This window comes from Diplotaxodon limnothrissa, linkage group LG10 (assembly GCF_057381915.1).
Source record: "Diplotaxodon limnothrissa isolate DT_005_m linkage group LG10, D_limnothrissa_male_GT1.1, whole genome shotgun sequence".
In the NCBI taxonomy this organism is placed as follows: domain Eukaryota; kingdom Metazoa; phylum Chordata; class Actinopteri; order Cichliformes; family Cichlidae; genus Diplotaxodon; species Diplotaxodon limnothrissa.
Window position 1 is genome coordinate 10,191,814 of NC_140605.1, and position 23,968 is coordinate 10,215,781.

General features: G+C 40.6%; 1 protein-coding gene across 1 annotated transcript in view; it reads left to right on the forward strand.

The window, feature by feature from the left end:
- Window positions 1-23,968, forward strand: part of LOC146623890 (roundabout homolog 1-like) — a 79,433-nt gene that overhangs the window by 41,475 nt on the left and 13,990 nt on the right. The window contains exons 3-9 of the mRNA XM_085364856.1: window positions 14,406-14,563; window positions 17,963-18,083; window positions 19,476-19,614; window positions 19,727-19,854; window positions 22,238-22,246; window positions 22,487-22,611; window positions 22,710-22,881. Coding sequence (XP_085220982.1) covers window positions 14,406-14,563; window positions 17,963-18,083; window positions 19,476-19,614; window positions 19,727-19,854; window positions 22,238-22,246; window positions 22,487-22,611; window positions 22,710-22,881 — 852 coding nt within the window. The remainder of the gene's footprint in view (window positions 1-14,405; window positions 14,564-17,962; window positions 18,084-19,475; window positions 19,615-19,726; window positions 19,855-22,237; window positions 22,247-22,486; window positions 22,612-22,709; window positions 22,882-23,968) is intronic.

A 23,968-nucleotide genomic window follows, 5' to 3' on the forward strand; every position in this document is an offset into this window, starting at 1 on the left:
GGGGAAAAAAAGCTTCTCATGCACAATATTTGCTGAGTTTATCAGAAGCAACAGCAGTTTCTTGGGAACATGGAATAACTGGGTAAGTATCAAGTTTAATGGTAGCTTTCATGGCTGCATGAACAGAGGAAAGTTAAACCTAAGCAGTTTTATTTTTTAAAAAAAGAAAAAAAGCTGCATTACCCCTTATTAGTTAAAGATTAACAAATAAAAGAATAAGCAAAGAAAAAACCCTTCAAGTTAAAACATTAATTTTAAGGTTTTTATTTGAGATATCAGACACTGCACTGTGAAGCGTTCTTTTTGGTTTCGTGTTCGGCAGTTTTCAATTCATTTTTTTGTACCCCCCTTTTTCATAGATGGAGTAGAGAGACACTGAAGCAGAGACAAACATGAAGCCACAGTGCAGTTGTGCGGTTTACTCTGGTATTCTGCAGACACTGGATCCATTAGGAGGGTTTTCAGGGTGGGGGGTGGAGAATGCACAACAGAGCTGGAAGAGAAAATGAGGAAAGCTCAGGCCTAAAAAAAAAAAAAAAATAACAGGGAGGAAAATCTAGCCTTGCCGAAAGACTTTACAGCAGGTTTGAAGTAGAGGAAAAGAAAAGAAGATAGGGAGGAATAAAGCCCTGGGAGATTGTGAGATGGCTTAGAGGAAACAAAAGGAGATGAGAGTAAGTAGAGATTGAAGTTAGAAGACAGGAAAACACAAGGGGGGGAATGAAAAGTGATGAGGGTGTATGCAAGGGTAAGATGGAGAGATGAGAGAAGGAGAGCTGGTGGGTGGCTGATTCAGCTTATCTTTGCGATGATGGGGAATCACAGGCACATGGCAGGACCTGCATAAGAAAAATCGCAAATGAAGAATGTTTGCAACTTTCGACATCACATTACAGCAAAGCGCCATCAAGAAATATCCAGGTGTGAACTTGTCTTAACCAAAATTGCTAATGACTCACACCACTGACCCTGGTTTGGCCTGCTAATTTGCACACACGCAGTTAGATGAGTCACCTAATGTTAAAGCAGAATAAATGCAGGCATTTATTTCAGCAGCGCTTATTCGTGGGATACCTCACCCTAATGAAAAGGCAGAATATCTGCATGCACACTTAGTGATCTTTCCTGTGGTGCCCAAATTATACCCTCCTCCCCTGTCATCGCCAGAGCCTTGCACACCACCGGGTGGGAGTTTCACAGTATTGGAGGCTTGGCATACCTGGAGGTTAGCGTCTTCCGACAGCACATCAGTCAGTCATATTTAAGTGGAATCAAACATCGATGGATGAGTGTCTGTAGCCACGGGGCTGTAAGCAGTGTTTGTGATGGAGAGCAAATGACAGGCGCTGTATTCACAGCATTTTCCAAAGCGCTTCATGTAATTACGGACAGTCCTCAAGGATGTTCTTCTGCTCACTTTGTTCACTTTCGTACGAACATTCCCACATGCAAATGTCCACTCTTCCCAATTACTCCTCTGACCACGACATCAAACGGAATGAGCTATCAGAGACGAGCTCTGCGAAGCGTTCCAATATAAAAATATTTTCTTCGTATAATCACATTTTTCTCATCCCTTTCCATATCGTTTTGGAGCCTTCTCCCTTTTCCCTCCCCCACACCTATCCATGGACTCCAATCGTCAGAAAGACAAATTACCCATTGGGCTGCTCTTTTAGCTGTGCTTTCTGTACAATAATCAATTTGAGGTTGAGGGAAAGGAGAAGGCTAGAAAAACGTGAAATTATTCATCAGGGTCTCTCAGTAGCGGGGTTGAAGCGGTGCGGGGGATGGTAGGGGCTATGTTGTCCTCCACGAGAGATAATTAGGAAGAAGACCAGAAAGCAGAATTAAGGGGAGGACTGCAGGCCACAGTGAAGGCAGGGCGGGGGGAGACTAGAGATTGAGAGTAGTTGGTGCAGAGAGCAGTTTGTCGGGATATTTGGAAATCTTGAGGTGGTGTTTGGCTTGTTGTCCCAGCAACAGACAGATACACAAGGCAGAATGGAGGCTAGATAGCTGCGACTAGCGATGAGTGAAGGGGAACTGTGAGGAGGAGGACGAGCTATGAGGGGAGCATGGCTTTGAGTTAGCTTCAGTTAAACGAGTCAGGAGAAGAGGATAGGAGCGTGCACAGAAAAAAAATGAGCCAGGCTGTGTCTCATGACAAGTGTTTATTCAGAGTCCTCTTGTTTCCTACCAATTACGGGGCTGGGGGCCGCTCCGGCACAAATCCTCCTGGTTGTCTTCCCTCCTATGCTCCATTTGCAATTTTGGATCACTTAAACATCTTGACCATGGATGTTTACATACGTGTCTTTACTCTTCGAGTCTACCTGTCTGGCATTTTGACACATGTGCTTAACATATAAATGTGTGCGTAATTATCGCTTTCATGTGTTTAGTTATCCTTTGTGTGTTTATCTCATGTTAATTACTTGTATTATCTGGAAACCCGCGTTTGCTCTGTTCTGATCTGTACCCTTCCCCGTGCTGCTGCAATGACCCAATTTCCCAAGAGGGATCATTAAAGTTTCATCTTTCACCCCTCATTCATTTCTCTTCCCATTCATTCCTCCCTGGCGCAGCTCGGTCAAAACCAAACAAGCTTGTTGTAATACCCGATTTCTGTTCCCATTCCTACTCTAAATTACTGGTTTTTAGCTTCGTCATGACTTGAAGGGCTTCTAAGTGCCAAAGACTACTGCTCCTAGGCTGTTTTTCCCCCCTAAACCATTAACAGGGCATAGATTTTATTTGTGCATCACTTATTAGGTTTTAAATGATCATTTATTTCATTTCTGATGACCTCTGGCAGTTCATGGTAATAAGGTGTTTAGATATTTATGTTTATCCAGTGCTATTTTTTTGGTGGAAAGCCCTTTTTCCAGAAGAATAATTTTTTTAAAGATAGAAAAAAAGAGAGAAATGCTTGCAAAGCATGACTGAAGCACCGATGCTTGCCAGAACATCCTATTATCAATATCTGACACTTGATACGAAGCACTAAATGGATGTAAATCAGCCAATGATTCGTTTTTCCCCCACTTTTTGCTGCATCTTTTCACACATCCTTCAGTTACGCGGAAATTATCGATGGTGCAGTGTCAAACCTTTCGTGTCTTGGGTTCGTGTAAATCTGCTATCACTTCATGCAGTGTCAGCATCTTTGCATGTTCTTAAACCGCAGTTTCTCCCGTTTGAATGAAAGCATGGGCTCTGGTGTGTTGTGGTGCATAATGTATATCTGTCAGTCACTGTAATATCCTCTGGAATATAATGCTGTAGTCTCAAAATATTTGCGTGAACACCATCCGTTGTTCCGTCTCGTACTTTTCTCTGATTTATATTAGGCTTTTTTTTCCTCTCTTTTCTTTTTTTCCTGGCACACCACAGTGCATTACATATTTGCCCACAGCCTCTTTCTCTCCTGGGCCTTGAGTTGTCTCTCAGATTGATGATGAGGGAGAGACTAGGGCACCTCTGGGTACATTAAGATGCAGAACATAGCTGTAACTATGAATGTGTATATTGCGTGTGATTTGTGTGTGTGTGTGCATGTGTGTGAGAGTGCGTGTGTGTTTTAGCACATAACTCCTGCATATTTTGGCACCTGCCTCACCATAAAGCAAACAGTGACTACAAAGTTGTCTTATCCAGTGTTACAATGACTATACCTCTTTGTTTCTTTGTGTCTATATCTCCACTCTCCTGCTTCTGTGTCTTTGTCTGGCTCACTTTTCTCTTTGTTACAATACATTGCCCTCCCCACTACCAGCTCTTCCTGATCCTCCTCCTCCTCGCTTTGTGACCTAGGTGCACTCTTCCCTTGGAGCATCTCTCCTGGGTTTTGCACTTTATTATTTCCATCGCTACCCACTTTGTCTTCTTTCACAAACAAAGGCCAGGTAGAAATTAGGGTAGATACTCATTTAAACAAAGAGTTGCCCACTCAGGGTTAGATTTATGCTCTGTCTGCAGGGTGTAATTGCACATACCCTAAACTTTGCCCCTCTCTTCTCTTTGTGTACAGTTCATGAAAGGTGCTTATTTAGAAATCAAGCTAGCCCAAGGAGATTTTCCAAACACTATTCTAAGGTCATGCTGCTCAAACAAAGGTTTCTATGGGCCAAAATGCTGGAATACATTTGTCTCAAGGTCTGACTACTGTCTACTATCCAATTCTTTTGTTTTGCCAAACAAAGCCGGTAAAGTCTTTCACACCAATCTCTCTCCTTCAGGGGGACTCATTGGACCTATTAGTGGAAAATCTGCAAATGTGTTTTTGTGTCTGCGAAAAAAATTAATTGACATACTCGCACACGTACTTACACGGACGCCTCCCTCCGCTTACCACATTTTATCTACTCGTTAATGTTCCCAATTACTCTGTCAAACACTGCCAACGTTTTGCAGCGTGGCACGCTTATTGAAATGGTAATGCAACCAACTCAAAGTGAAAGTCTTTCATTCGCTGACTTCTAAGTGGATTTATTCATGACAATTTACTGTTCTCATGCAGGATTACACTAATGAGAGGGTTAAAGTATGGTGTGTGTGTGTGTGTGTGTGTGCGCGCGTGTGGCTTTTCTGCTTTCATGTGAGGGACTCTTGCCCCAGAGAGAGAGGGCCACTCTTCGACTGCCTCCAGTTCTCTCCATTATTCAGAAGAAGAGGACTTGATTGGGTTTTGTACCATTCCCATTCTCACTGACATGCATTTCCTGCTTTCTAAAGGATTCAGGTGTTTGCTATTGCTGTCACAATTAATAGTTATGTTATGTTTCCTTTTGTGAGGTTTTTGATGCTTTATATCACTAACAAGTGTATATCCTGACAGCCTCAATACAAATCTCAGTAAATTACATCACACATGGAATAGGCTTCAGGAGTAACAAAGGAAAGCTAACTCGGGACCGTACAGAAAGCCATCTTCTGGCATGAGATGCAGTTCTAATAAGCAGGTGTTTTTAGGTGAGATCTCAGCATATAGATCATTATGTGTTGCGTTAAACAGTTCCTGAGTTTTCCACCCATCTAACCAGAGTCCTGTTTTAGCCGCATTATTCAGTTTTATATTTTATTGCGTTAGCGAGTGGCTATATGGATTTATTCCATTTGGTCTAAAAGCGCTTGGTGTGCAAAGTGGGTGCTATTTCCAAAGTAACGGGTGAAAAGCACAGACACAACCCACACACATTTTGTTTAGACTTCTAAAAGATAAATTAATGCAAGGCTTGCATCACTAGAATCCTGAAGTAGTGCTTCATCCTTGCAAATAAAAGACTGCAGGAAAATAATGGCAACCTCATACCTTTAGTAGATTATATTTCACTAACATGTTTCATTGAACGCTGCATTTTCACAATTATTATGTGCCCTAAGGAAGGAAAACGTTCCCTAAATGCATTTGCACTTATTAAATTGACCAAACGGGGTCTGATTTATTCTCTGTTCATTTATTTTGTCCAATACAATCTTGATTTAATTAAATGGCACACCTTGGCGAAAATTAATTAAAAAAATACTTGAAAATAATTAGCTTGTTTAATAATTGTGTGTATTCAGTGCCTGCAAGATGAAGCAGTATAATACAAATAATTTTAATTTAAAAAGAAAGGTGTGAGGCAATCCCTTTTGATGACAGGACACCGTGTTGTAAAACTATGGGTTTTCACATTCCTGCGTCATTTTAAATCTAAAGGTAGTTATTTCTCATGTCACTTGCACACACTATTTGTTTTGCAGTGCTGCAACACAACTTTTATACCTTATAATGACGCTATTGTAACAATTTATGAAGTATATATACAGTATGACATCAGAGATAGGTATGTAATCGGCAGGCCTGATTATCACTACTGCAAATTAAAACATTATACCATTAGAGCAGAAACAATAGTTGTAATGCAAGGTACATTAAGGTGTGTGTTAACACACAACCTTCACCAGAGTGGATGTCCCAGCAAATTCAGGTCAGACCATAGTGTAACCATGCAATCTCATCTACAGCCCACAGTTAGCATGCTAAATCCTAAAGTTCACAACAGCACAATTACAAAATGACTCAACAAGTATGTCTTACTTGGAAGGACTGCCAAAAGAAGGCTTCTTCTCTCTAAAAAGGACACAGCAGCACAAGACTTGTGGAATATTTTCCTTTGCACAGCACATGAGCATGACACGTCATACTGTCAAGTATAACTGTCAAATATAACTGTCAAGCACAGTGGTGGAAGGGTGATGATTTGGGCTTGTTTTGTAGCCACAGGACCCGAGCAACTTGCAGTCATTGAGCTGACAATGAACTCAAAGTCAGATGTGGGACCATCGGTCTGACAGCTAAAGGCTGGCACAAATTGTGTCATACAACACAATTGATATCCCAAGCGCAGCTGTATTGTCCAATGTGAAGCCATCTGTCTAACAGCTAAAGCATGGACGCAAAAGAAGTCATACAAAAGAATGATGTTGCAGAATGATCCCAAGCACACTATCATATCAAAAACTGAATGGCTGAAAAAAAATACAACGAAAAGAAATGTAAAAGTTGTTGCTGTGACCCATTTTTTGTCGAGATGTCAAAGTAAATGAAATGCTGTGGTGGGAATTTAAGGATGAATGCCCCTGAACTTTAACTGAAAGAGAACTGAAAGTGTAAAGAAAAATGGGCCAAAAAAGGGGGTTCTATCAGATATAAAATGTATGGATTGTACTTCATTTTTAAGTTAGCTGCTTAATTAAAATTTTAAATAAGAAAATATTTCTGGTCATGTGGGAAATTACATGAAAAATCAGTGAGAACTGCCCACCTGATCTCGTCAGAATCAGCACTTCTTCTTTGACTCTTTTTTTATTTAGTCCGAAACAATTGCCAAATGATAACTGTCAGATTATTTTTATTCAAGAAATTAAAACCACAATAAAGTGAATGAGTGATCACTATACAACATGTATAAAGGTGTCGTTTCCACATTTAACTTTGACCTTTTGCTGACGGTATGAGAAAAAGTCCAGTCCAGTCATGACATCAGAAAATGATGCTTTCCCAGCTAATCTTCATGTGCATGTGAGTCATAAGCTGATCAAAGTCAGTCCACATAGGAATTTAACTTGAAGACTCAACACACCACCTAGTGTTCTGACAAAACCTGATAGATCTGTATACCTATACAGGTGGCATTTTAACAAAGCTACGTTGCCACGAGACAACCTATTGCAGAAATCAGTCATTGTAAGAACTGGAGGAGCCTGTGGACCTATTTAATGCCTTACAGCCAGAGCTAGTTTGCAACAAACCAACAGCAGTCACATTCTGACTCCATAAAAGCTCTTTGAATGGTCTACATTTTCTATTTTGATGCCAACAAAGCACACGTAATAGTACACTGCAAATCCAACAAGAAAGTCCCAGCAAGATGCAGCCATACTTTACTACTGCAACAGCGTCAGCAGTGCCATATTTGGCAAACGTCTATGATAATGTATGGTGCCTTGTATTATTTCTAGGTGTTGAGGAAAAAGATATTCATCTAGAAACAATCATTTCCTGACTTTGTAGAAAAGAGATACCCAGATTATACATCATGTGACATCTGAAAATGGAAACAGGCTGACAGTACAAACTAACAGAGGTAGAGAAATAAACTGCATCAGAGCAAAACTAGAAGGCAAGAAAGCAAGGCCACCGCATTGGTGTATTTTTTTTTTTTAAAAGAGAGACTATCAAAAAATGGATGGATGAACCTGTATTATGTTTGTTTTGACAAGCCAAGTATGATATATATACCCACACAGTTGGTATGTGTTATTTGTATGTATTGATGTGTCTCTTCTCCTGAACGTGTTTTTTTCGCAACCAAATATATCCAAGACAGTAATTGACAACTCTACTAACCCTATTAGAGCTGTTCAGCCTCTGTTTCACCCAGCTCTTCTGCCACTTCACTAATTCTCCTAATCTTCTTCATGCTCGTCTGTCTTTTCATATCTCCCCTCTCCTTATTCTCACTGCAATGCTTTACCTCTTAGAGAGGGATGGGATGAGTGAAGAAGATTAAAATAGAGGTCACGCAATCCTTTTAGCTGGTTTTAATATCTGCTCCTCGAATGATATGTTCTGCACGTACATCAACAGGATTAGAGTGTCAGAACTTCCAAGAACTGATGAAGCAGTGCATCTATCCCTGTACGCACATTCACATGGCACCATGGTACACATCCCCTGCCAGGATGTAGTGCTGCTTAGCAGATGATATGCTTGTCCATTTTGCACATACAGTGTCTTTTTTCAGTTATTGTCTTTTCTTTTATACATATGTGTGTTTTAAAGAAGAGAAATAAGCAACAGTGCCAGCATTATCATTCCCTAACAGAGGATTTCGATGTATTGAGGCATTAAAGGGTCGTTCTCTGAATCTAAAAGGTAAGGACAGCAACAGAAAAGCGAAAGTTCAGTATTAAAAGACCCTGCAAATATTATAACATGGAACTTTATCATATGAAGTGAGCTACAATATTGAGTTAATTGGTTCGCCAAACAAAGATAGATATATGGCCCTGTGTGCAAGAAAATGTTTGCCCTGGGACCGTTTTTTTAAATAATAATTTCATTGTGGAAAATGAAATTCAAATTGGAGAGCCCATGGAGGACAAGCAAGGAATTTTTGTTAGTTTATGAGCCTTATGCACTGTCTTCTAGATGCTTGTGTTTATTTTACAAATCTCCTGTGGCATAGTTATGAGACTGAGCTCATGTATGTATTCTAATTTGTATGTGTGAGACTCTTTTATTGGATTTGCTTGGTTGCAATTCTTATTATGTTATTGGCTTTGGTGGGTGCTTGCAAAGGAGAACAGGGCCCACTGGACCTCCCGTGTGAGAGTACAGTATGTGTTTGTTGGTCTCACTCTCTCGCTCTCTCTCTTTTTTCAGTCTATATTACGAACTATTAGACATGAGCTGCGCATATTGGTTTTTCTGTGAAGCAGCTGTTTCTCTCAAAGCTTTCTGCCTCTCCAGACTAGTTTTTTAAGAGCAAGGAGAAGAAGAGGAGGTGGTGGTAGTGGAGGAGGGTGGTTCATGGTGGATAAACACACCAGGGGGTGGGGGTAGCAAGAGGTCAGGAGATAGATTGTGAGAAAAGCCAAGGATTTCATATCTACTGGGACTGAACGATAGCTGTATTTTCAAGGTTAGCTTTGGGTATTTATTGCATGCCCGTTTTCAAGTTGCTGCTCTGTGATATTTTAGTCAATAAGGGCTGGTTTGTATTTGAGCTGAAACAACAGGAAATGTTTTAAGCACTGAGCGCATTAAAATTTCACAATGTCAGTTCTTATTTTCGGTTAATATTACTTGCTCTTATAATATCATGTTTTTTGTGCGGTCACTGTGATGAGTGCCAGGAAACAGACAGAACCACAATACTGCTAAGCATCTGCCTCTTGCCCTTTTCATTTCAGTATGTACACATCACAGACAGGCTGAGGCTGATCTATAGTAACAGTTTAGCATTTTGGGAACCCAAATGAACCAATAATCAGTAGAAGGTTAAAAGACAGTCGCTACTATCTTACTATCAGAACTGTCCTACAAGTGACTCCTTTACGGTGGCCCTGAGAGGCCAAACGGACTGCAACTTAAGAAAACACCAGCAATAAGAAAAACGCTGCAAAAGCACACAAAGCACAACAGACATAGGAAAAACGACAACAGAAATAGGAAAAAAGAAAACAGAAATAGACTCTGTGCGCCTTAGCATATGCTGTTTCCGGTGGGGAAACTCCTGTATAGCGCTTCGTTTCCGGTGTGATATTCGCTCCTTGTTTACGGTCGGGTTTTCCAAAACAAGTCAACCGAATAGATGAATCAAGCGGTGATTTACATTTCTAAAGATGTCTTGGGCATTTACCGAATATATCTGTAGATGATGTTCATTGACTTGTCAATATTTTTTTCCCCGCGCCTCAGAGCAAAAGAGAGAAATAATTCAAATTCTATATTTCTCAGCATTTGTATACAGTGGTCCCTCGTTTATCGCGGGTGTTATGTTCTAAAAATAACCAGCGATAGGTGAAATCCGCAAAGTAGTATCTTGGTTATCTTCTTCAGAGTCACACTGCAAAATTGATCATTTAATTTTTTTATGACACAGCAATGGTGAGTGTTCGCACACTCCGCTCTTTGTAACTTAACATGATCTTACCGTTTTCGTGTTTTGGACATGATTTTGGAGTCCTTCGCAGTAGCGACTGACCGCAAAGTAAGGCTACCGGAAATGTACAACCCTACACCCGGTCTTAAAACAGGAAGTAAGCATTTTCTTGTGCACAGGGTCTATTGGAAAAAAACAGATTTCCAAAAGCACAAGCGAAGTGTTTCTAGGGAGACAATAACCCGACAGACCAGTTGCAGGAAAACAAAATATGGTAGGTGTGTTTTATCATGATTCATATAATACTGATGACGGATTTTTAGGCTAATAGTTAGGCTAACACACTTACCTCTCATCTTTTCTTTCCTCACAAAACCGATAGATCCTCCACTTCTTTTAAGTGTCTCCCAGCGCAATTCTTAGCATATTTTGGTTCCTGCAACTGGTCTGTCGGGTTATTGTCTCCCCAGAAACACTTCCCTTGTTATTTTGGAAATCTGTATTTTCCTATTTCTGTTTTATTTTTTCCTATTTCCGTTGTCATTTTTCATATTTCCATTGTGTTTTGTGTGCTTTTGCTGCGTTTTTCTTATTGCTGGTGTTTTCTTAAGTTGTAGTCCATTTGGCCTCTCAGGGCCACCATACTCCTTCCTTTTTTTTTCCCGTTTCAGTTTTTGTACTGATAAACTAGATGTTAAGCTAAATGGCTACTAGATAGCTTTGTAGGATATACAATGATTTTTTTTCTCCATTTAAGTCTTAACCAAAACAGCAATTAAGCATTACAATGTTAACTTAATATAAAAAAAAACCATTAGATATTAGGTCAACTCCTCTGACGAGTAAGGAATATAACTAAATATCTTTCTAGTAGTAGGTTATTGCAATAGACTATGAGGGTAAAGTGCTATAACAAGATATAAGATTTATGAAAATACACATCAACCAGGTGATAAAAATGCCAAAGTGCTCTGCTTTGCTTTCTTTAAAATACTAAAAAGGACATTTTTCTCCAATATAGCTCAAGGTGAAATCTGATTTTAACCATTTTTAACCATCAGTGTCTTAAGGTAATATCACTATTGACTTTGGGACATAAAAGTTATGTTTTATTATTGCAGTATGCAATAACTGTTACTGCTACAGGATAGCAAATAGTAAATTGAGGAGTAAATTGAGACCATCACCACAAAAAGTGTATATGGCTGTCGTATACAATGATAGTGTGATAAGGTTACTGTCTGTGGCATATCTCAGGCCTGTCCTGATTTGATCGTATTTCTTTGGTCTAGTTGGACTCTATAGAGAGGATTATTGGAGCCCTGCTACAGTAGGCCTTTCAAGCTGTGGTTCAGGCTCCAGAGGACTAACAACAAGTCAGACGCTGTCAGATCCCAACTAGTGAGGCCAAGGGCTGATGCTTTGAAGTGGGCTATGCAATTCTCATCTGGAGGGATCAGATTGAGGGAGAAAAAAAGACGAGGAGAGGTGCAAAGCTTGAGCTAAACAGGCAAGTTGGGTAGGCCTCAGAAGCTGGTGAGGTGGTTTTCACTGAATCAGACCTACGTGGATGCTACATACCATCAAAAACATACGAAATTCCTGTTCATTATGCAGCTTGTGGAATACACAAGTATGATTTGTTTCTAAAACGGAGTGCAGAGCCCTAAAATATGCAAGGCATGTACAAAGAGAATGGAAAATCAGATTACACTAAAAGTTTTTAAAGTTGGCGGGAGGACACAAAAGAAATCATAATAGTTCTGGTTCTGCAATCAAAGCATGCTGAGAAAAATATATGGTAAGAAAGAAGGTTTAATTTGTGCTGATTGTTCCTTGCATAATTCTTCAAATCCTCTTAAAATCAGTATGATTTTCTTTTATTATTATTATTATTCTCCATGTAGCTTGGTCATGCAAATGCTGCTGACTTGGGAAGATTTAAGGCTAGACAGTGTTGTCTAGCCTTAAATCTTTAAATCTCTGAGCAACATCACTCCCAAAAAGTAGGTTGTCAGGATATGCTTCTAGATAAGCCGAAATTATATTAATTGTGTGGAGCCAGTAGATGACGAGAGAAGACAGTAATGTAAGAAAACAGGAGGATTTGACGACTGTTGAGAAACTGGAGAGAAGAAAACAGTCTTAGTATGCATAGTTTAGGTTTGGAGATCACAGTACATGCACTGGTGTGTGCTTTCATGGTTTTTACTTGGGCATGCATAATTTCCTATTATAATGTAACAGGCAGATACTTTTTCCAAACTCAACATAAACAGTCAGTTTTACAATCACAGCTTTTAGATTATCTGTGTACTTACCCAGCACAATAGCATGACATGGAAAAACTAACCAGTTTCTCCTTGTTCACACACACACACACACACACACACATACAAATGGGTGCACACTTACAAAGACATTCCTTCCTAACCTTCATATGCTCCCTCTGATTTTAATCCTTATCTCTTCTAGTCTTATTTCTTATGCTAACTGCAATGCTATCACTGAAACTGAATCTTTAACAAAGGGGTTTATGGATGCAGTCCAGGCTTTCGATTTCTGTGAAAACATTTGGCCCTCACACAATAGTAAAAGCAGATGTGCAACCCACCATTGGAATTAAGCGATAATATCAGTCAATCAGTCAACATGCACGCACACAGTGTGCACAGAATTATGACGGTCTCCCTTTCTTCCTGTCTGAGGTAACCCCAACCATGTTTTTCGCGTCCCACGGGGAGTGCCTTTTATCATGCGACATTGTGGTGTCGGCAGTATTGGGGGGAGTCGGGGAGCGGGGGTGAGGTGGGGTGGGGTTGTCAGACAGCTGTTTCCCATCAGCACTCAGTCAGGCGGTCGCAACCCTCCTCAGAGGATCAGAGGGGGCAACGCAGCGAAGTGAGTCTCAGAGATATGCGTGGGCCAAAATACTTCCAATTAGAAGGTCATCCCAATTTGTTCTCTCATATCCACGGTGCTTATCAGGCGTCTCGGGCCCACTCGGTGTTATGCACAAAAAGAGGTGAATGGGTTGTTGCTGCCATATGGGAGTGATTATGCGTTTTCCTCATTGTTTCCTGTCTTTTCACCCCAGCTCTACTGAGTCTTGCTGCTATGCTTGGTCTGCGTTGGCTCGGCTCCCTCGGCTTGTTTCAGGTTCTAAGCCCCTCCTGTAATTTAAGTCCGGGAATGCTTAACAACAGTCACTCATGCACAGGCGTCTACATTAGCACATGTTGTTCACCTCATCAGTGGCAAAACTGTGCTCACCGATATGGAATTAAAGTTGTTTTTCATCAAAAGAACTTTCTTTTTCGTTTCTCTTCTACATATCCTAATTTCACTTTTATTCTTGCTGTAATTTTGCAAATGATAGCCCATTCAATATGATGCAAGAATCTAATAAAAAAAAAAACTGCTGCAGACACCACAACATAATGTCTATGGTGGAGACAGGAAAAAGCTCTCTCTGACCACCAGAGTTCACGCTGGAGTAGATGCGAGTTTGCTTTGTCTCTGATACAGCTGGTGGCTGGAAGATCTTTTTCTGCACACAACCTAGTCGTTGTGGAAAGATGATAAATTGCCGTGGTAGCTTTCCGCCTCCTGCTAGTGTAGGCTGCTGGATCCCACCTTTACTGCAGAGCTTTATATCTTCTCATCTTACTGTCAGCCATTAAGAACAAACTTTCTCAGCAGCTAGTCTCAACAGACCCTGCATGAGCGAAGGAGTAGTCCCACGAGGGATCCTGACAGGCTGATAAATGAATACAATTTAGATGAGTGGATAATACTGTACTAATATTATCAGATTACTAACAGTGTAGCTCTGTAAATTTATTTTGTGTAGGTGTTTGTGTGTCACTGTCAAAAAGTGGGATTGACAGAGCTAGTAAACAATCAACTGAAACTTGTACGGCTGTGTTTTTGACATGGGAAGTCAAGTACAAAATATCCTGCTGGTCAAGCTGTTAAAGACTTGGTATCGCAGCCCAGTTCTGCGAACAAGAAAAGGCGTTAATATTGTTACCAAGAGCAAAAAAGCAGCTTAAGTCCAAACTATAAAATTTGCACCTTAAAAATATTAGCTGCTAATGCCACATCACAAAAGTCATTGAAATAGACTTTTTGACACACTAAACACAGCCCCACTTGAAGACACCAATGATACGAGGAAGTATTCACCTTCTTAACATTATTAAAGTCCTCTCTGTTTCCTGTTCTGCTTGTCTGTGTTTTTTCCAGTCTTACGTGACGAATTTAGGCAGAATCCTGTTGACGTTATGGTTGCAGTGGGTGAGCCTGCGGTCCTGGAGTGCCAGCCACCCCGTGGACACCCCGAGCCCACAATCTCCTGGAGGAAAGATGGCTCCAACTTAGATGACAGAGATGAACGCATAACAGTAAAAGCAGCTATTTTGATTTCACACATTTCAACTAATGATAATTTATACTGTTGTTGTTATATCATTATATTCATGGGAAAGTGCAAGTCATTACATTGGAGATGCTAGAACGTTGACGTTATGTGAAGAACAAACTTTGACATGAAAATTGGTGGGGTTCAAAAAGCCTTTCAGTGTGAAATTCTGATGCTTAGTTGCCTTTTTTGTAACGTTAACATACAAATTAAAGCTCTGCAGGAATTTGGAAAAGCAACCCTGTGAAGTCGCAAGATAATTTTCTTGTGGTCACTGAAACCTTTTCTGGTTCTCATTACCAAAATGCTTGTAGGAATTTTGGAGAGATGATTTATTTGGCTCATACAAAACCTTAACCACAGAGCAGCACATCAGAAAAAAACCAAAAGTGTACATTATACTGTACAGGAAGGAACAGCATTGTGTGCTAATGTTAGCTACTGTATTGATGTATGGTCTTAGTCTAATGTATTAGGTCATGTGGCACGCGGCAGACAGCAGTGATTTTCCTTTTCATGCTTTTGTATACACTGAATTTATTTTGCATTTAATGGCTTCCTGCTCCTTTAACTTTGGAACAGAATCTGGTTTCAACAACTCAGATAGCTGTGTGCGTGCATGTGTGTGTGTCTGTGTGAGAGAGCTGATTTGTTTATTTGAGTCTTCTCTTCCATGCTCCCAGGAACACGCAGGAAATTTAAAGCTCATGTTAGTGTGGAGTGACAGGTAGAGCATCTCTGGGGAACTGTGATGGACAGAGCAGCTATCTCTGATTTAAGAAGAGGAAAGGATCAGAGCCAAGGGGGAGGCTCCTCTGAGGGAAATACAAAGGCTGCTTTTCCCTTTGTACTTACGTGCCTGGCTTCGTCCTCCCTGATCATCTTTTCTATATGGAAATGTGTCTTTGCCATGAGTGTTCTCTCAAAGACATTACTTACTGTACAAAGACCAAAGGAGTCTACCACAAGTGATTCATGGCTACTTTAAACCCTTTTGAGTGTTTCCCTTGTGGCCTTTAGCTGTCAGTTATTAATAGTGATATGCAGATCAAGTTGTGAGTTAACAGTTGGATTGAATTTTATGGATTTTAATTAAAAAGCTGAGTGTCTTCATTGCAGGAAAATACGTACACATCACACTAAGGCAGCTAATGTGTTTTCCCTCAGGGTATCTAAGACTATGTAAAAAAGAAATAGAAGACACCGAGGCACAAGAGGAAGAAAAGCTGAGGTTTCAGTGTCCGAGATGGAGGACTGACAAACCACATTTTCATTTCTTTGCAGTGGAATTTTTGCTAAAAATGAGGAGCGGTCAGTCGAGGAAATAAAAAAGCTCTCAGTCTACTCTTTAATCAGCTGCTAAAGTTACAAGTGCAGTAAACAGAAAAAAAAAGTTGCAGAGCATAAGTATAACATTAGCCAGTGGCAATGGTTAGATCATCTTTGCAATCCTCGAGAAAGACTTGCAGCAAGGGGTAACTCGCAAAACCCTTTCTCCAGGATTTAAATAGGTAATCTCAATGAGCCAAAGTCAGTAAACTCTTTGAAATGTAGAAAAGAAATGAGACCAAATAAGAAATCTTTTAACTCACATTGCACTAGTTTGAAAAAGAGCCTGTGGTATATCTGTCTGTGTCCTCCAGTCCCTCTGCAACCCTGAATTGGATAAGCAGTTAAGAAAATGAGTGGATGGATGGGTTATTCATGAATCATTCACAGCAGCTTAAACACCCGCATTGCATTATGTTTTTAGTGAAATACAGAGCGTTTTATTTTAGTGGCTATAATGTAACTCCAAACATCCAACCCTAATCCAGTGAATACTGACAGGAATGGCTGAATCTGCAATACTAGTTCCCAAATTCCCCCACGTGCCCCCTGTGATTACCAGTGGTTGGCAATGTGCATCTCAAGTACACACAACCACAAGTCACCCCGCAATTTATTAAGTCTTCCTCTTAAAACCGCATGATTTACAACAGATTTGAAATGGTATCCACTCTTAGGCCACTCTTGGTCTTTTTATTTTTCAATTTTTTTATTTATTTGGTGGACAGTGTCAGCCGTTTGTGGTGGAAGGTTAGCCTGGAGGAGGCTGACTAATAAATGAAAGGCTGCTGGTTTTATCCCTGCAGCAGCAATTTAATGATGTATTCCATCTGTAAGCTTGAGAGTTGAGAGTTCCTACGGAGCCAGGTGCTGTCTGGCATGTTGCTGAATTACTCAATGGACGCAGCTCTGTAGGCAGCCTTGACCTCTGAACTGTGTTAAGAAATGGCAGCGCTGCAGTGTGTGTCGTGTCCCTAGCAAGAATGCATGAATAGTTTGAGCAGGGAAGAAGCAATCTAAGAGCATAATAACTGGGCTGAGAGTTTAATTGAAGTTGATGCCTGGTTTCACATGTCTGGTTGCAGAGAATGGCTTTGTGTTTGTTTGGAGGTCAGCATGTTTCCCTTCTCCAGTTTCTCATCTACTCACTACTGCTCTGCTGTCACCTCTAACACCAAGCTGCTGCATACTATCAGTAGAGGATCTCACATTCAAAGTACCTCAAAGACATGGTGTGTGGAGGCGTGTGGTGGACAGAAAAGGCTGAAAGCAGTGGGCCACCCCAGTAGCTTACCTGGTAGATCGCGGATTTCTCACTGAGCCTGAGTCCTTTTGTGCAGAGCCTTGGGTTTGAATGTAGGGTGGGCTCTTTGCTGCATGTCATTCCTTCTTTCTCTTTCATGCCTCTGCTGTCTATCTCAACTACATCTACCAAATAAAGAAGAAATGCCAATAAAAAATAAACATGAATGTGTGGGTGTGCCTGTGCCTGTGCCTGTGTGTGTGTGTGTGTGTGTGTGTGTGTGTGTGTGTGTGTGTGTGTGTGTGTGTGTGTGTGTGTTTGCCGATATGCTTAGAGAAAAGTTTGGGAAAGGCAAAGTAGGCTGACAGAACATCTAAGGAGTGTCTCTACAAAGAGGCAGTCCCTTTGTTCCCAGGGTTCTCATGTAGTGCTAGATATGAATTATGTAATTTCATAATGGGTGACCTTCTGTGCAGATTGAAAGGCAGTGAAAATTCTATTCCTAAGCAATAGAGAGCCAGATCAATGCGCACAGGCTTACACAACACCATGCACTTCTTTTTAAACAAGGGACAGTCAAAGATGTGACCATGCAAAAGACAGCATCATACTTTCAAGTAAACATGTCAAAAAGAAAACTTGAGCTGAGGCATATTTTATCGCAGAATACACAAATAGCAGCCAGATTAATACACGCTTTATGGATGTGATACTCTGTTAGTAATTCACAAACACGGTACACATACAGATGGCTAGATCCTCCACAAATACAGCTGTGCAAATATTGATTTTTTTTCTGTTGTCTTTTAGATTCGGAGTGGCAAACTAATGATCACCAACACTAGGAAGAGTGATGCAGGGAAATACATCTGCGTTGGAACCAACATGGTGGGAGAGAGGGAGAGTGAGATTGCCGAACTCACGGTGCTTGGTAAAATATGCAGCTTTTTGATTGCATTTCACAATGTTGCAGTACTTCACTTAGTCTGAGTACTTCCAGTTCTCAGTGCCTTGCCAGTCCACTGTACAATGCTTTTTTCACTGGGGTATAATAACCCATTAATTATTTTGATTATGCAGCTCTACCACCCAGTCTACCAGCTTTAGCAAATTTCCCCACTGAACATGCACTGAACATCTAACAGTGCTACATCTAATGTTATAACCTTTCAGTATAAGAGCTCCCTATGGTACTGTGCTTCTTCTAGTGCCGCCTCCTGCTTCTAGCCTCTATTCTCAATCCCCCACTTATTTTCCCAACACTTTCCATTAGAATAGAGCTCTTATCTGTACCACATCGTTAGATGGCCTTGGTTCAGGTTGCAAATATACAATGTAGTGGCTCAAAGAGCCTGTCAAATAAATGTGGAAAATCCCGCTGAATGCAGAAGCATATTAACATATGCTGTTTTCTGGGCTGTACAAAATAAATGGCAGATAAATATATGATTATCTATAGAATTTCATGTCAAACCTGATTTTATTGTATTTATTTAATCCCAGCAACTAATAATTTATACTTATTTGGGTGAAAAGTTGAACCACTCAAAAATAACATACTGATTATAAAAGTTTGTTCAAAACTCAAATGTACCTCAAATGATTTGAAAAAGTTATTAATATAAAGGACTTTTTCTGCTTGTTCAGAGGGGTTAAAATCAGATGACTTTGGAAGAAAGTTCATGACAGACAGCATTTCATGGTCTTCTACTACAATAGGCCTTGAGAAGCCATAACATGCATTAGATCCCATTATTCTGCTGTAATGTGAATCGCACTGCACAAGCATTTGATCTTTTCCCCAAAAGTGTTTTGTAGACAGCTACTCATTCTCTGTGACTGCCTTGAACCAGAACATTTCACAGAACTTTTGCTGGTTGTAGTCCTGCTTTCTGTATCTCAAACAAGTTGCTTTGCAATTTTTAACTTTTGCAAAACTTGATGTATTGATGTTCTGTTGGTGTGCATAGTCCTCAGTCCAGCCATGATATGATGCAGAGGAGAATAGAATAACAATCTGACTTCTGACGCTTCAGCTGTTCGAACACGCTGTTTCCCACACAGAGTACTCAGTAATAAACTCTCAACCATATTTATAATAGGTGAACAATTGCAGCAAGTGGATTTACTTGGGTGAGCCTTTGATGAGTAGATTAAATCAGTCTGAGTGCCGACTGATCCCTGCTTCAAAGGATTTGATATGATTCAAGACGTCTTTCCATTTTTGTCAGCTTTTCAATACTCATACCTTCTGAGCCCACAAACACGATGAATTTGATCCTGTAATGATGTTTGTTCCTCTTACTACTGTGCTGCCATATAGAGCGTCCGACCTTTGTGAAGCGGCCCAGCAGTGTAGTGGTGCTGGCAGAGGAGAGTGTGGAGTTCAGCTGTGTTGTCCAAGGAGACCCTGTTCCCACTGTCCGCTGGAGGAGAGATGATTCTGACCTGCCTAAGGGCAGGTAACACACAAAAACCCTCTACATTCAGTAACTGACCATGCAAACATGGTGTTTCCACTTGTTCTTTCATCTCTTGGGCATGTGTGTGTGTGCATGTCTGTCCTGCCAGCAGATTTGAAATCCTAGAGGACCATACCTTGATTGTTCGCCAAGTGACCTCTGCAGACGAAGGCTCTTATACATGTGTGGTGGAGAACATGGTTGGGAAGTCTGAAGCGTCTGCCACGCTCACTGTACATGGTCAGTACAACCCAGCCTTCACACTTAATGCTCTACAATCGAAGCACCTTCTTCTCATGTATATGCAGTCCACATATTTTTTTTCAAGGCCTCAGGTTTCATTTTAATGGATGAGAAGTGTTTGCCTAAGAGTTGTTCCTAACAGGAGACCTAATCCTGTGTCATAGTGTCACAAATTTACCAAGAAATGACTTTTACACAGCCGGGCGTTCAGCATGACCACGCTTTCATCATTGTGCCTTCTTGTACCGAATAATTGTTTCTAGGGTGTGTTTGTCTTAAGGCCTGAGGGTCATATAACAACAGCTAAGAAGTCATAATAAAAGTTTGTTTGTGCAAACTAAAATGAGCATCAGAAGGAAATGTTCGTGACTGCAGGAGCTAAATTAATTTGGTCTAAGCTGTAATGCCACAATGACACCCTTAAGTTCTTAAATCAATGACAGGAAATAGGCAGTGAGATATCTCTCATGGTTGCACATGCAAACCAGTACGCATAAATACACACATACAGAGAAGCAGTTGGTGACATATACTGCAAAGACAGTAGGACTTAATTAAAGACGAGCTGGTTACATGCTGGGGACTGACATGGTTCCAATTACATTGTCTTCCTCCTCCTCCAAAAACCTGAGAAAATGAGCATCGGGGGGGGGGGGGCATAGCTAAATTTGGCAAACAATGGAAAAGACCAGGAATACAGCATTTGATGTTGTATTACTAGATTAAAAAGATAGTTATTTTAGTGAATGCATGTTTCATATTAAAAAAGAAGAAAAGAAAAAAAAGCCCAACCTCTGTATGGCTCAAATCATAGTCACAACCCTAACCACAGAATCATTTTTACTGACCTAGAACATTTGGTTGATATTAAACAATTGCCATTATAAACAGTTGTAGTAAGCCAAGGAGCTTAGTCATAATAATTTTGCACAAGTTCCAAGTATGACATTGTTCTGGAATTACTAAATTAATATGTATTTATTCTGCCTGTATTACCTCTCTCTACTTTTCTCTCTCTCTCTCTACTCTAGAGATGTGGATAGATATGGCTATTTATAGAGAGGGTGCTTAAGCCATGCTTTACCACCGTATCCACAGCAGTGTAGCACTGTAGTTCCAAAAGCAGCTGGTTAGCAAGCAATTCATTGCACTATAAATCTAGCTTTGACATCTTAAGATTTCCAGTGTTTCCCATCTACAAATGCATGTTTGTTAGTGTGGAAATTTTACAGTAGCTCCTACTTTTCCCCTCTATCCAGACACAATGCTTCATCCGCATCTCACCCTTTATGAGTTTTATGTCCTCATTAACCAATTGTACGTCTGTTAAACTATGCCTCTAGGCTGGCTGGCTCTGACTCAAACTGGCAATTACATGTGTTTTTCACATGTCACAGCCAATAAGTCTGCTGCACATAACTGGGGATAGACAGCCTGCTTTACTCTTTAACATCTGTGCTTTTCTTCCATTTCTTTAACGAGACATTGTGGGGGGTAACCTGTGTCACTTGAGATCCCTTTGAGAACACTAATCATATTTAAAAAAAAATCATACATCATACATCACACTTTATAAAAATAGAAGAGAAATAATAGTTTTGAAATGCTACTAACGACAATGATGAAGAATAACTGGAAGGATTATTGAATTGGCCTAGTGTGCACAGTGCAGGGTACCGAAGGGGCCAATGAGTTCCTAAGTAAGATCTTTTCATTTAACGTGACCAACAATGAAATCAGTAAAAGAAATTAAACAACTAGCACACACACTACAGTCTTTCTGCATATTAGCGCAAATGTCAGAAACAGTCCAATCAAACATTAAATAGACCTCAACCTACCATGTGTCCATGTGATGTCCGCTGTTGCATTATTTTGCAGTGTGAAAATAGCTTGTATTATAGTCTGGTGAAATCACGGCAAGCAAGGCTGTTCTTCTGTCTGCACGCTCTACCCACACAGCACCATCACATAAAGCAGACAGAGCATTTCCTAAAGTAAAGCAGGTCGTCTCTTATGGAGCACCAACAGGGAGAAAGTGTAGCTTTGGACACCTGATGTGAACTACAGAGAAACTAAATGATTGCAAGCTCATGAACAGAAATACACAAACCAGCCACGGAGAGACAGAGCGAGAAAGGGAAAGAGATAGAGAACAACCACAAGGTGAAGCAGAATAATAACAAAGCACCTCTTTGACAGTTTATTTTGGAAGTCTTGCACATGTGATCAGGTGCCTACAGTTCCATAACCCTTCAATGAACTGTAGAAAAAAAATCTTTTAAAACTGTCCCTGCATCATTGCAATTGTGTGTGCATTGTGTGTATTCACCCTGATTATTCATTGCGCTGCTTTTTTGTGTGTCTTTTTTCCTTGTAGTCAATACTGGTAAGTTGTCGTCCATCCCTCACCCACCATCAGACAGCAAAAAGAACTCATGAGTCCCTGTCACTGTCCTATCTTCACTGTAATTCCATCCACCACTACAGTATGTAATTCATGTTATGTGTGGGTAAATGAATAAAATATGTAAAGCTTTTCTCACACACACACACTAATGTTATAATGCTGAGAATGATAAAAAATGTGTAATGCTGACAGGTAATTAGGACCTCTCTTCTTCTGCAGTGCCCCCGGCTTTTGCCATTCGTCCCAGGAACCAGGTGGTGGCAGTGGGCAGGACGGTCACCTTCCAATGTGAGGCTACTGGCAACCCGCAGCCTGCTATTTTCTGGCAGAGGGAGGGCAGTGAGGTGAGACTGACCCTTAGTCTGTCATCACACTACTAAATCACTGCACAGTGTAAATAAAGATAATGAATGGCTAACTGTGATCTTCATCTCCCCTCTAGAGTCTTCTCTTCTCCTACCAGCCACCGCAGCCCTTTAGCCGGCTGTCCGTCTCCCAGATGGGCAGTTTGACCATTACCAATGTTCAACGTAATGATGGCGGCTTTTATAGCTGCCAGGCTCTTAACATCGCTGGCAGCGTTATTACCAAAGCGCTGCTGGAGGTTACAGACTGTGAGTAAAAGGAAGTGGTGATGGAGGGCAAAGGAGGGGACTTTTATGTAGCTCTTTTGCAGCTTCATTCTTTTGTCTTTTGGCTAAGTGGACTACATTGTGGCAGCAGTCTTGTTTTGTTGAGCAGGTAAATTAAAGTACAGTTTTGTTTTGGCTACAGACGGCAGTAATATGGGTGTGGTGGTTTGCCTTGGCTTCAGTCAGGAGAGGGATTTTATGAGATATTGTTCACATGTTGGGCTCAGAATAGTTGGTTTCTGCGGTGACTGTCTATAAAGAGTGTCTGTACTTACAGCGCTGTGCAAAAGTTTTGAGCCAGTCCTCAGTTCTTTATATTTACTTCCAAGGGGTCAGAATTTCTTGTAATATTTTTAAAGTGGTTTTGAGGAGTACCTCTGCAGTAGTTGTAGTAGTAGTAGTTATTTTAAAAAAAAAATTTTATGTTGGTTGCTTTTCCACATTAGTTTTATATTTTCAGATTAACACTTATCTGTTTATTTTTATTTATTTGTTGTTAACTCAAGCAACAGTATCTGTAAGTCAGGTCCTTTCACAAATGGGGGAAAAAATCCAGCAAAGACCTGACAATGGACCTGAAAGATGCATCTAGCTCTTCAGCTGATCTGTCTACTTTTGGATGAAGCCTCACCAGAAATGATCTCAGTGGAATGGTGGCTGTCAACTAGCCGTTCTTAAGGAAAGGAAACAGGGAGAAGAGGCTGAGATATGACAAATTACATGAGAACCATGCTAAAAATTAGAGGCAACAGATGCAATGATGAATCCAAATTTGAAGGAGGTGCTTGGGAGAAGTACAACAGGAAGTGCTTACAGCCATCTGTAAAACATGGTGGAGGCTCTGTCGTGGTTTAAGTATCTTGTCAAAATGGATGTACTTATGCAGAATATGTGCCATCAGATTTTGATCCACCATGCAAAACCATCTGGACAGTGTCTGATTGGCAGCAGCTTCATTTTTCAGCAAGACAATGATACCACACTGCCAATGCAACAAAAGCATACCTGGATAGAAGAACTTGGGATTGTCTTGGCAATAAACAAAACAAAAGGCAGGCAGTATCCAAAT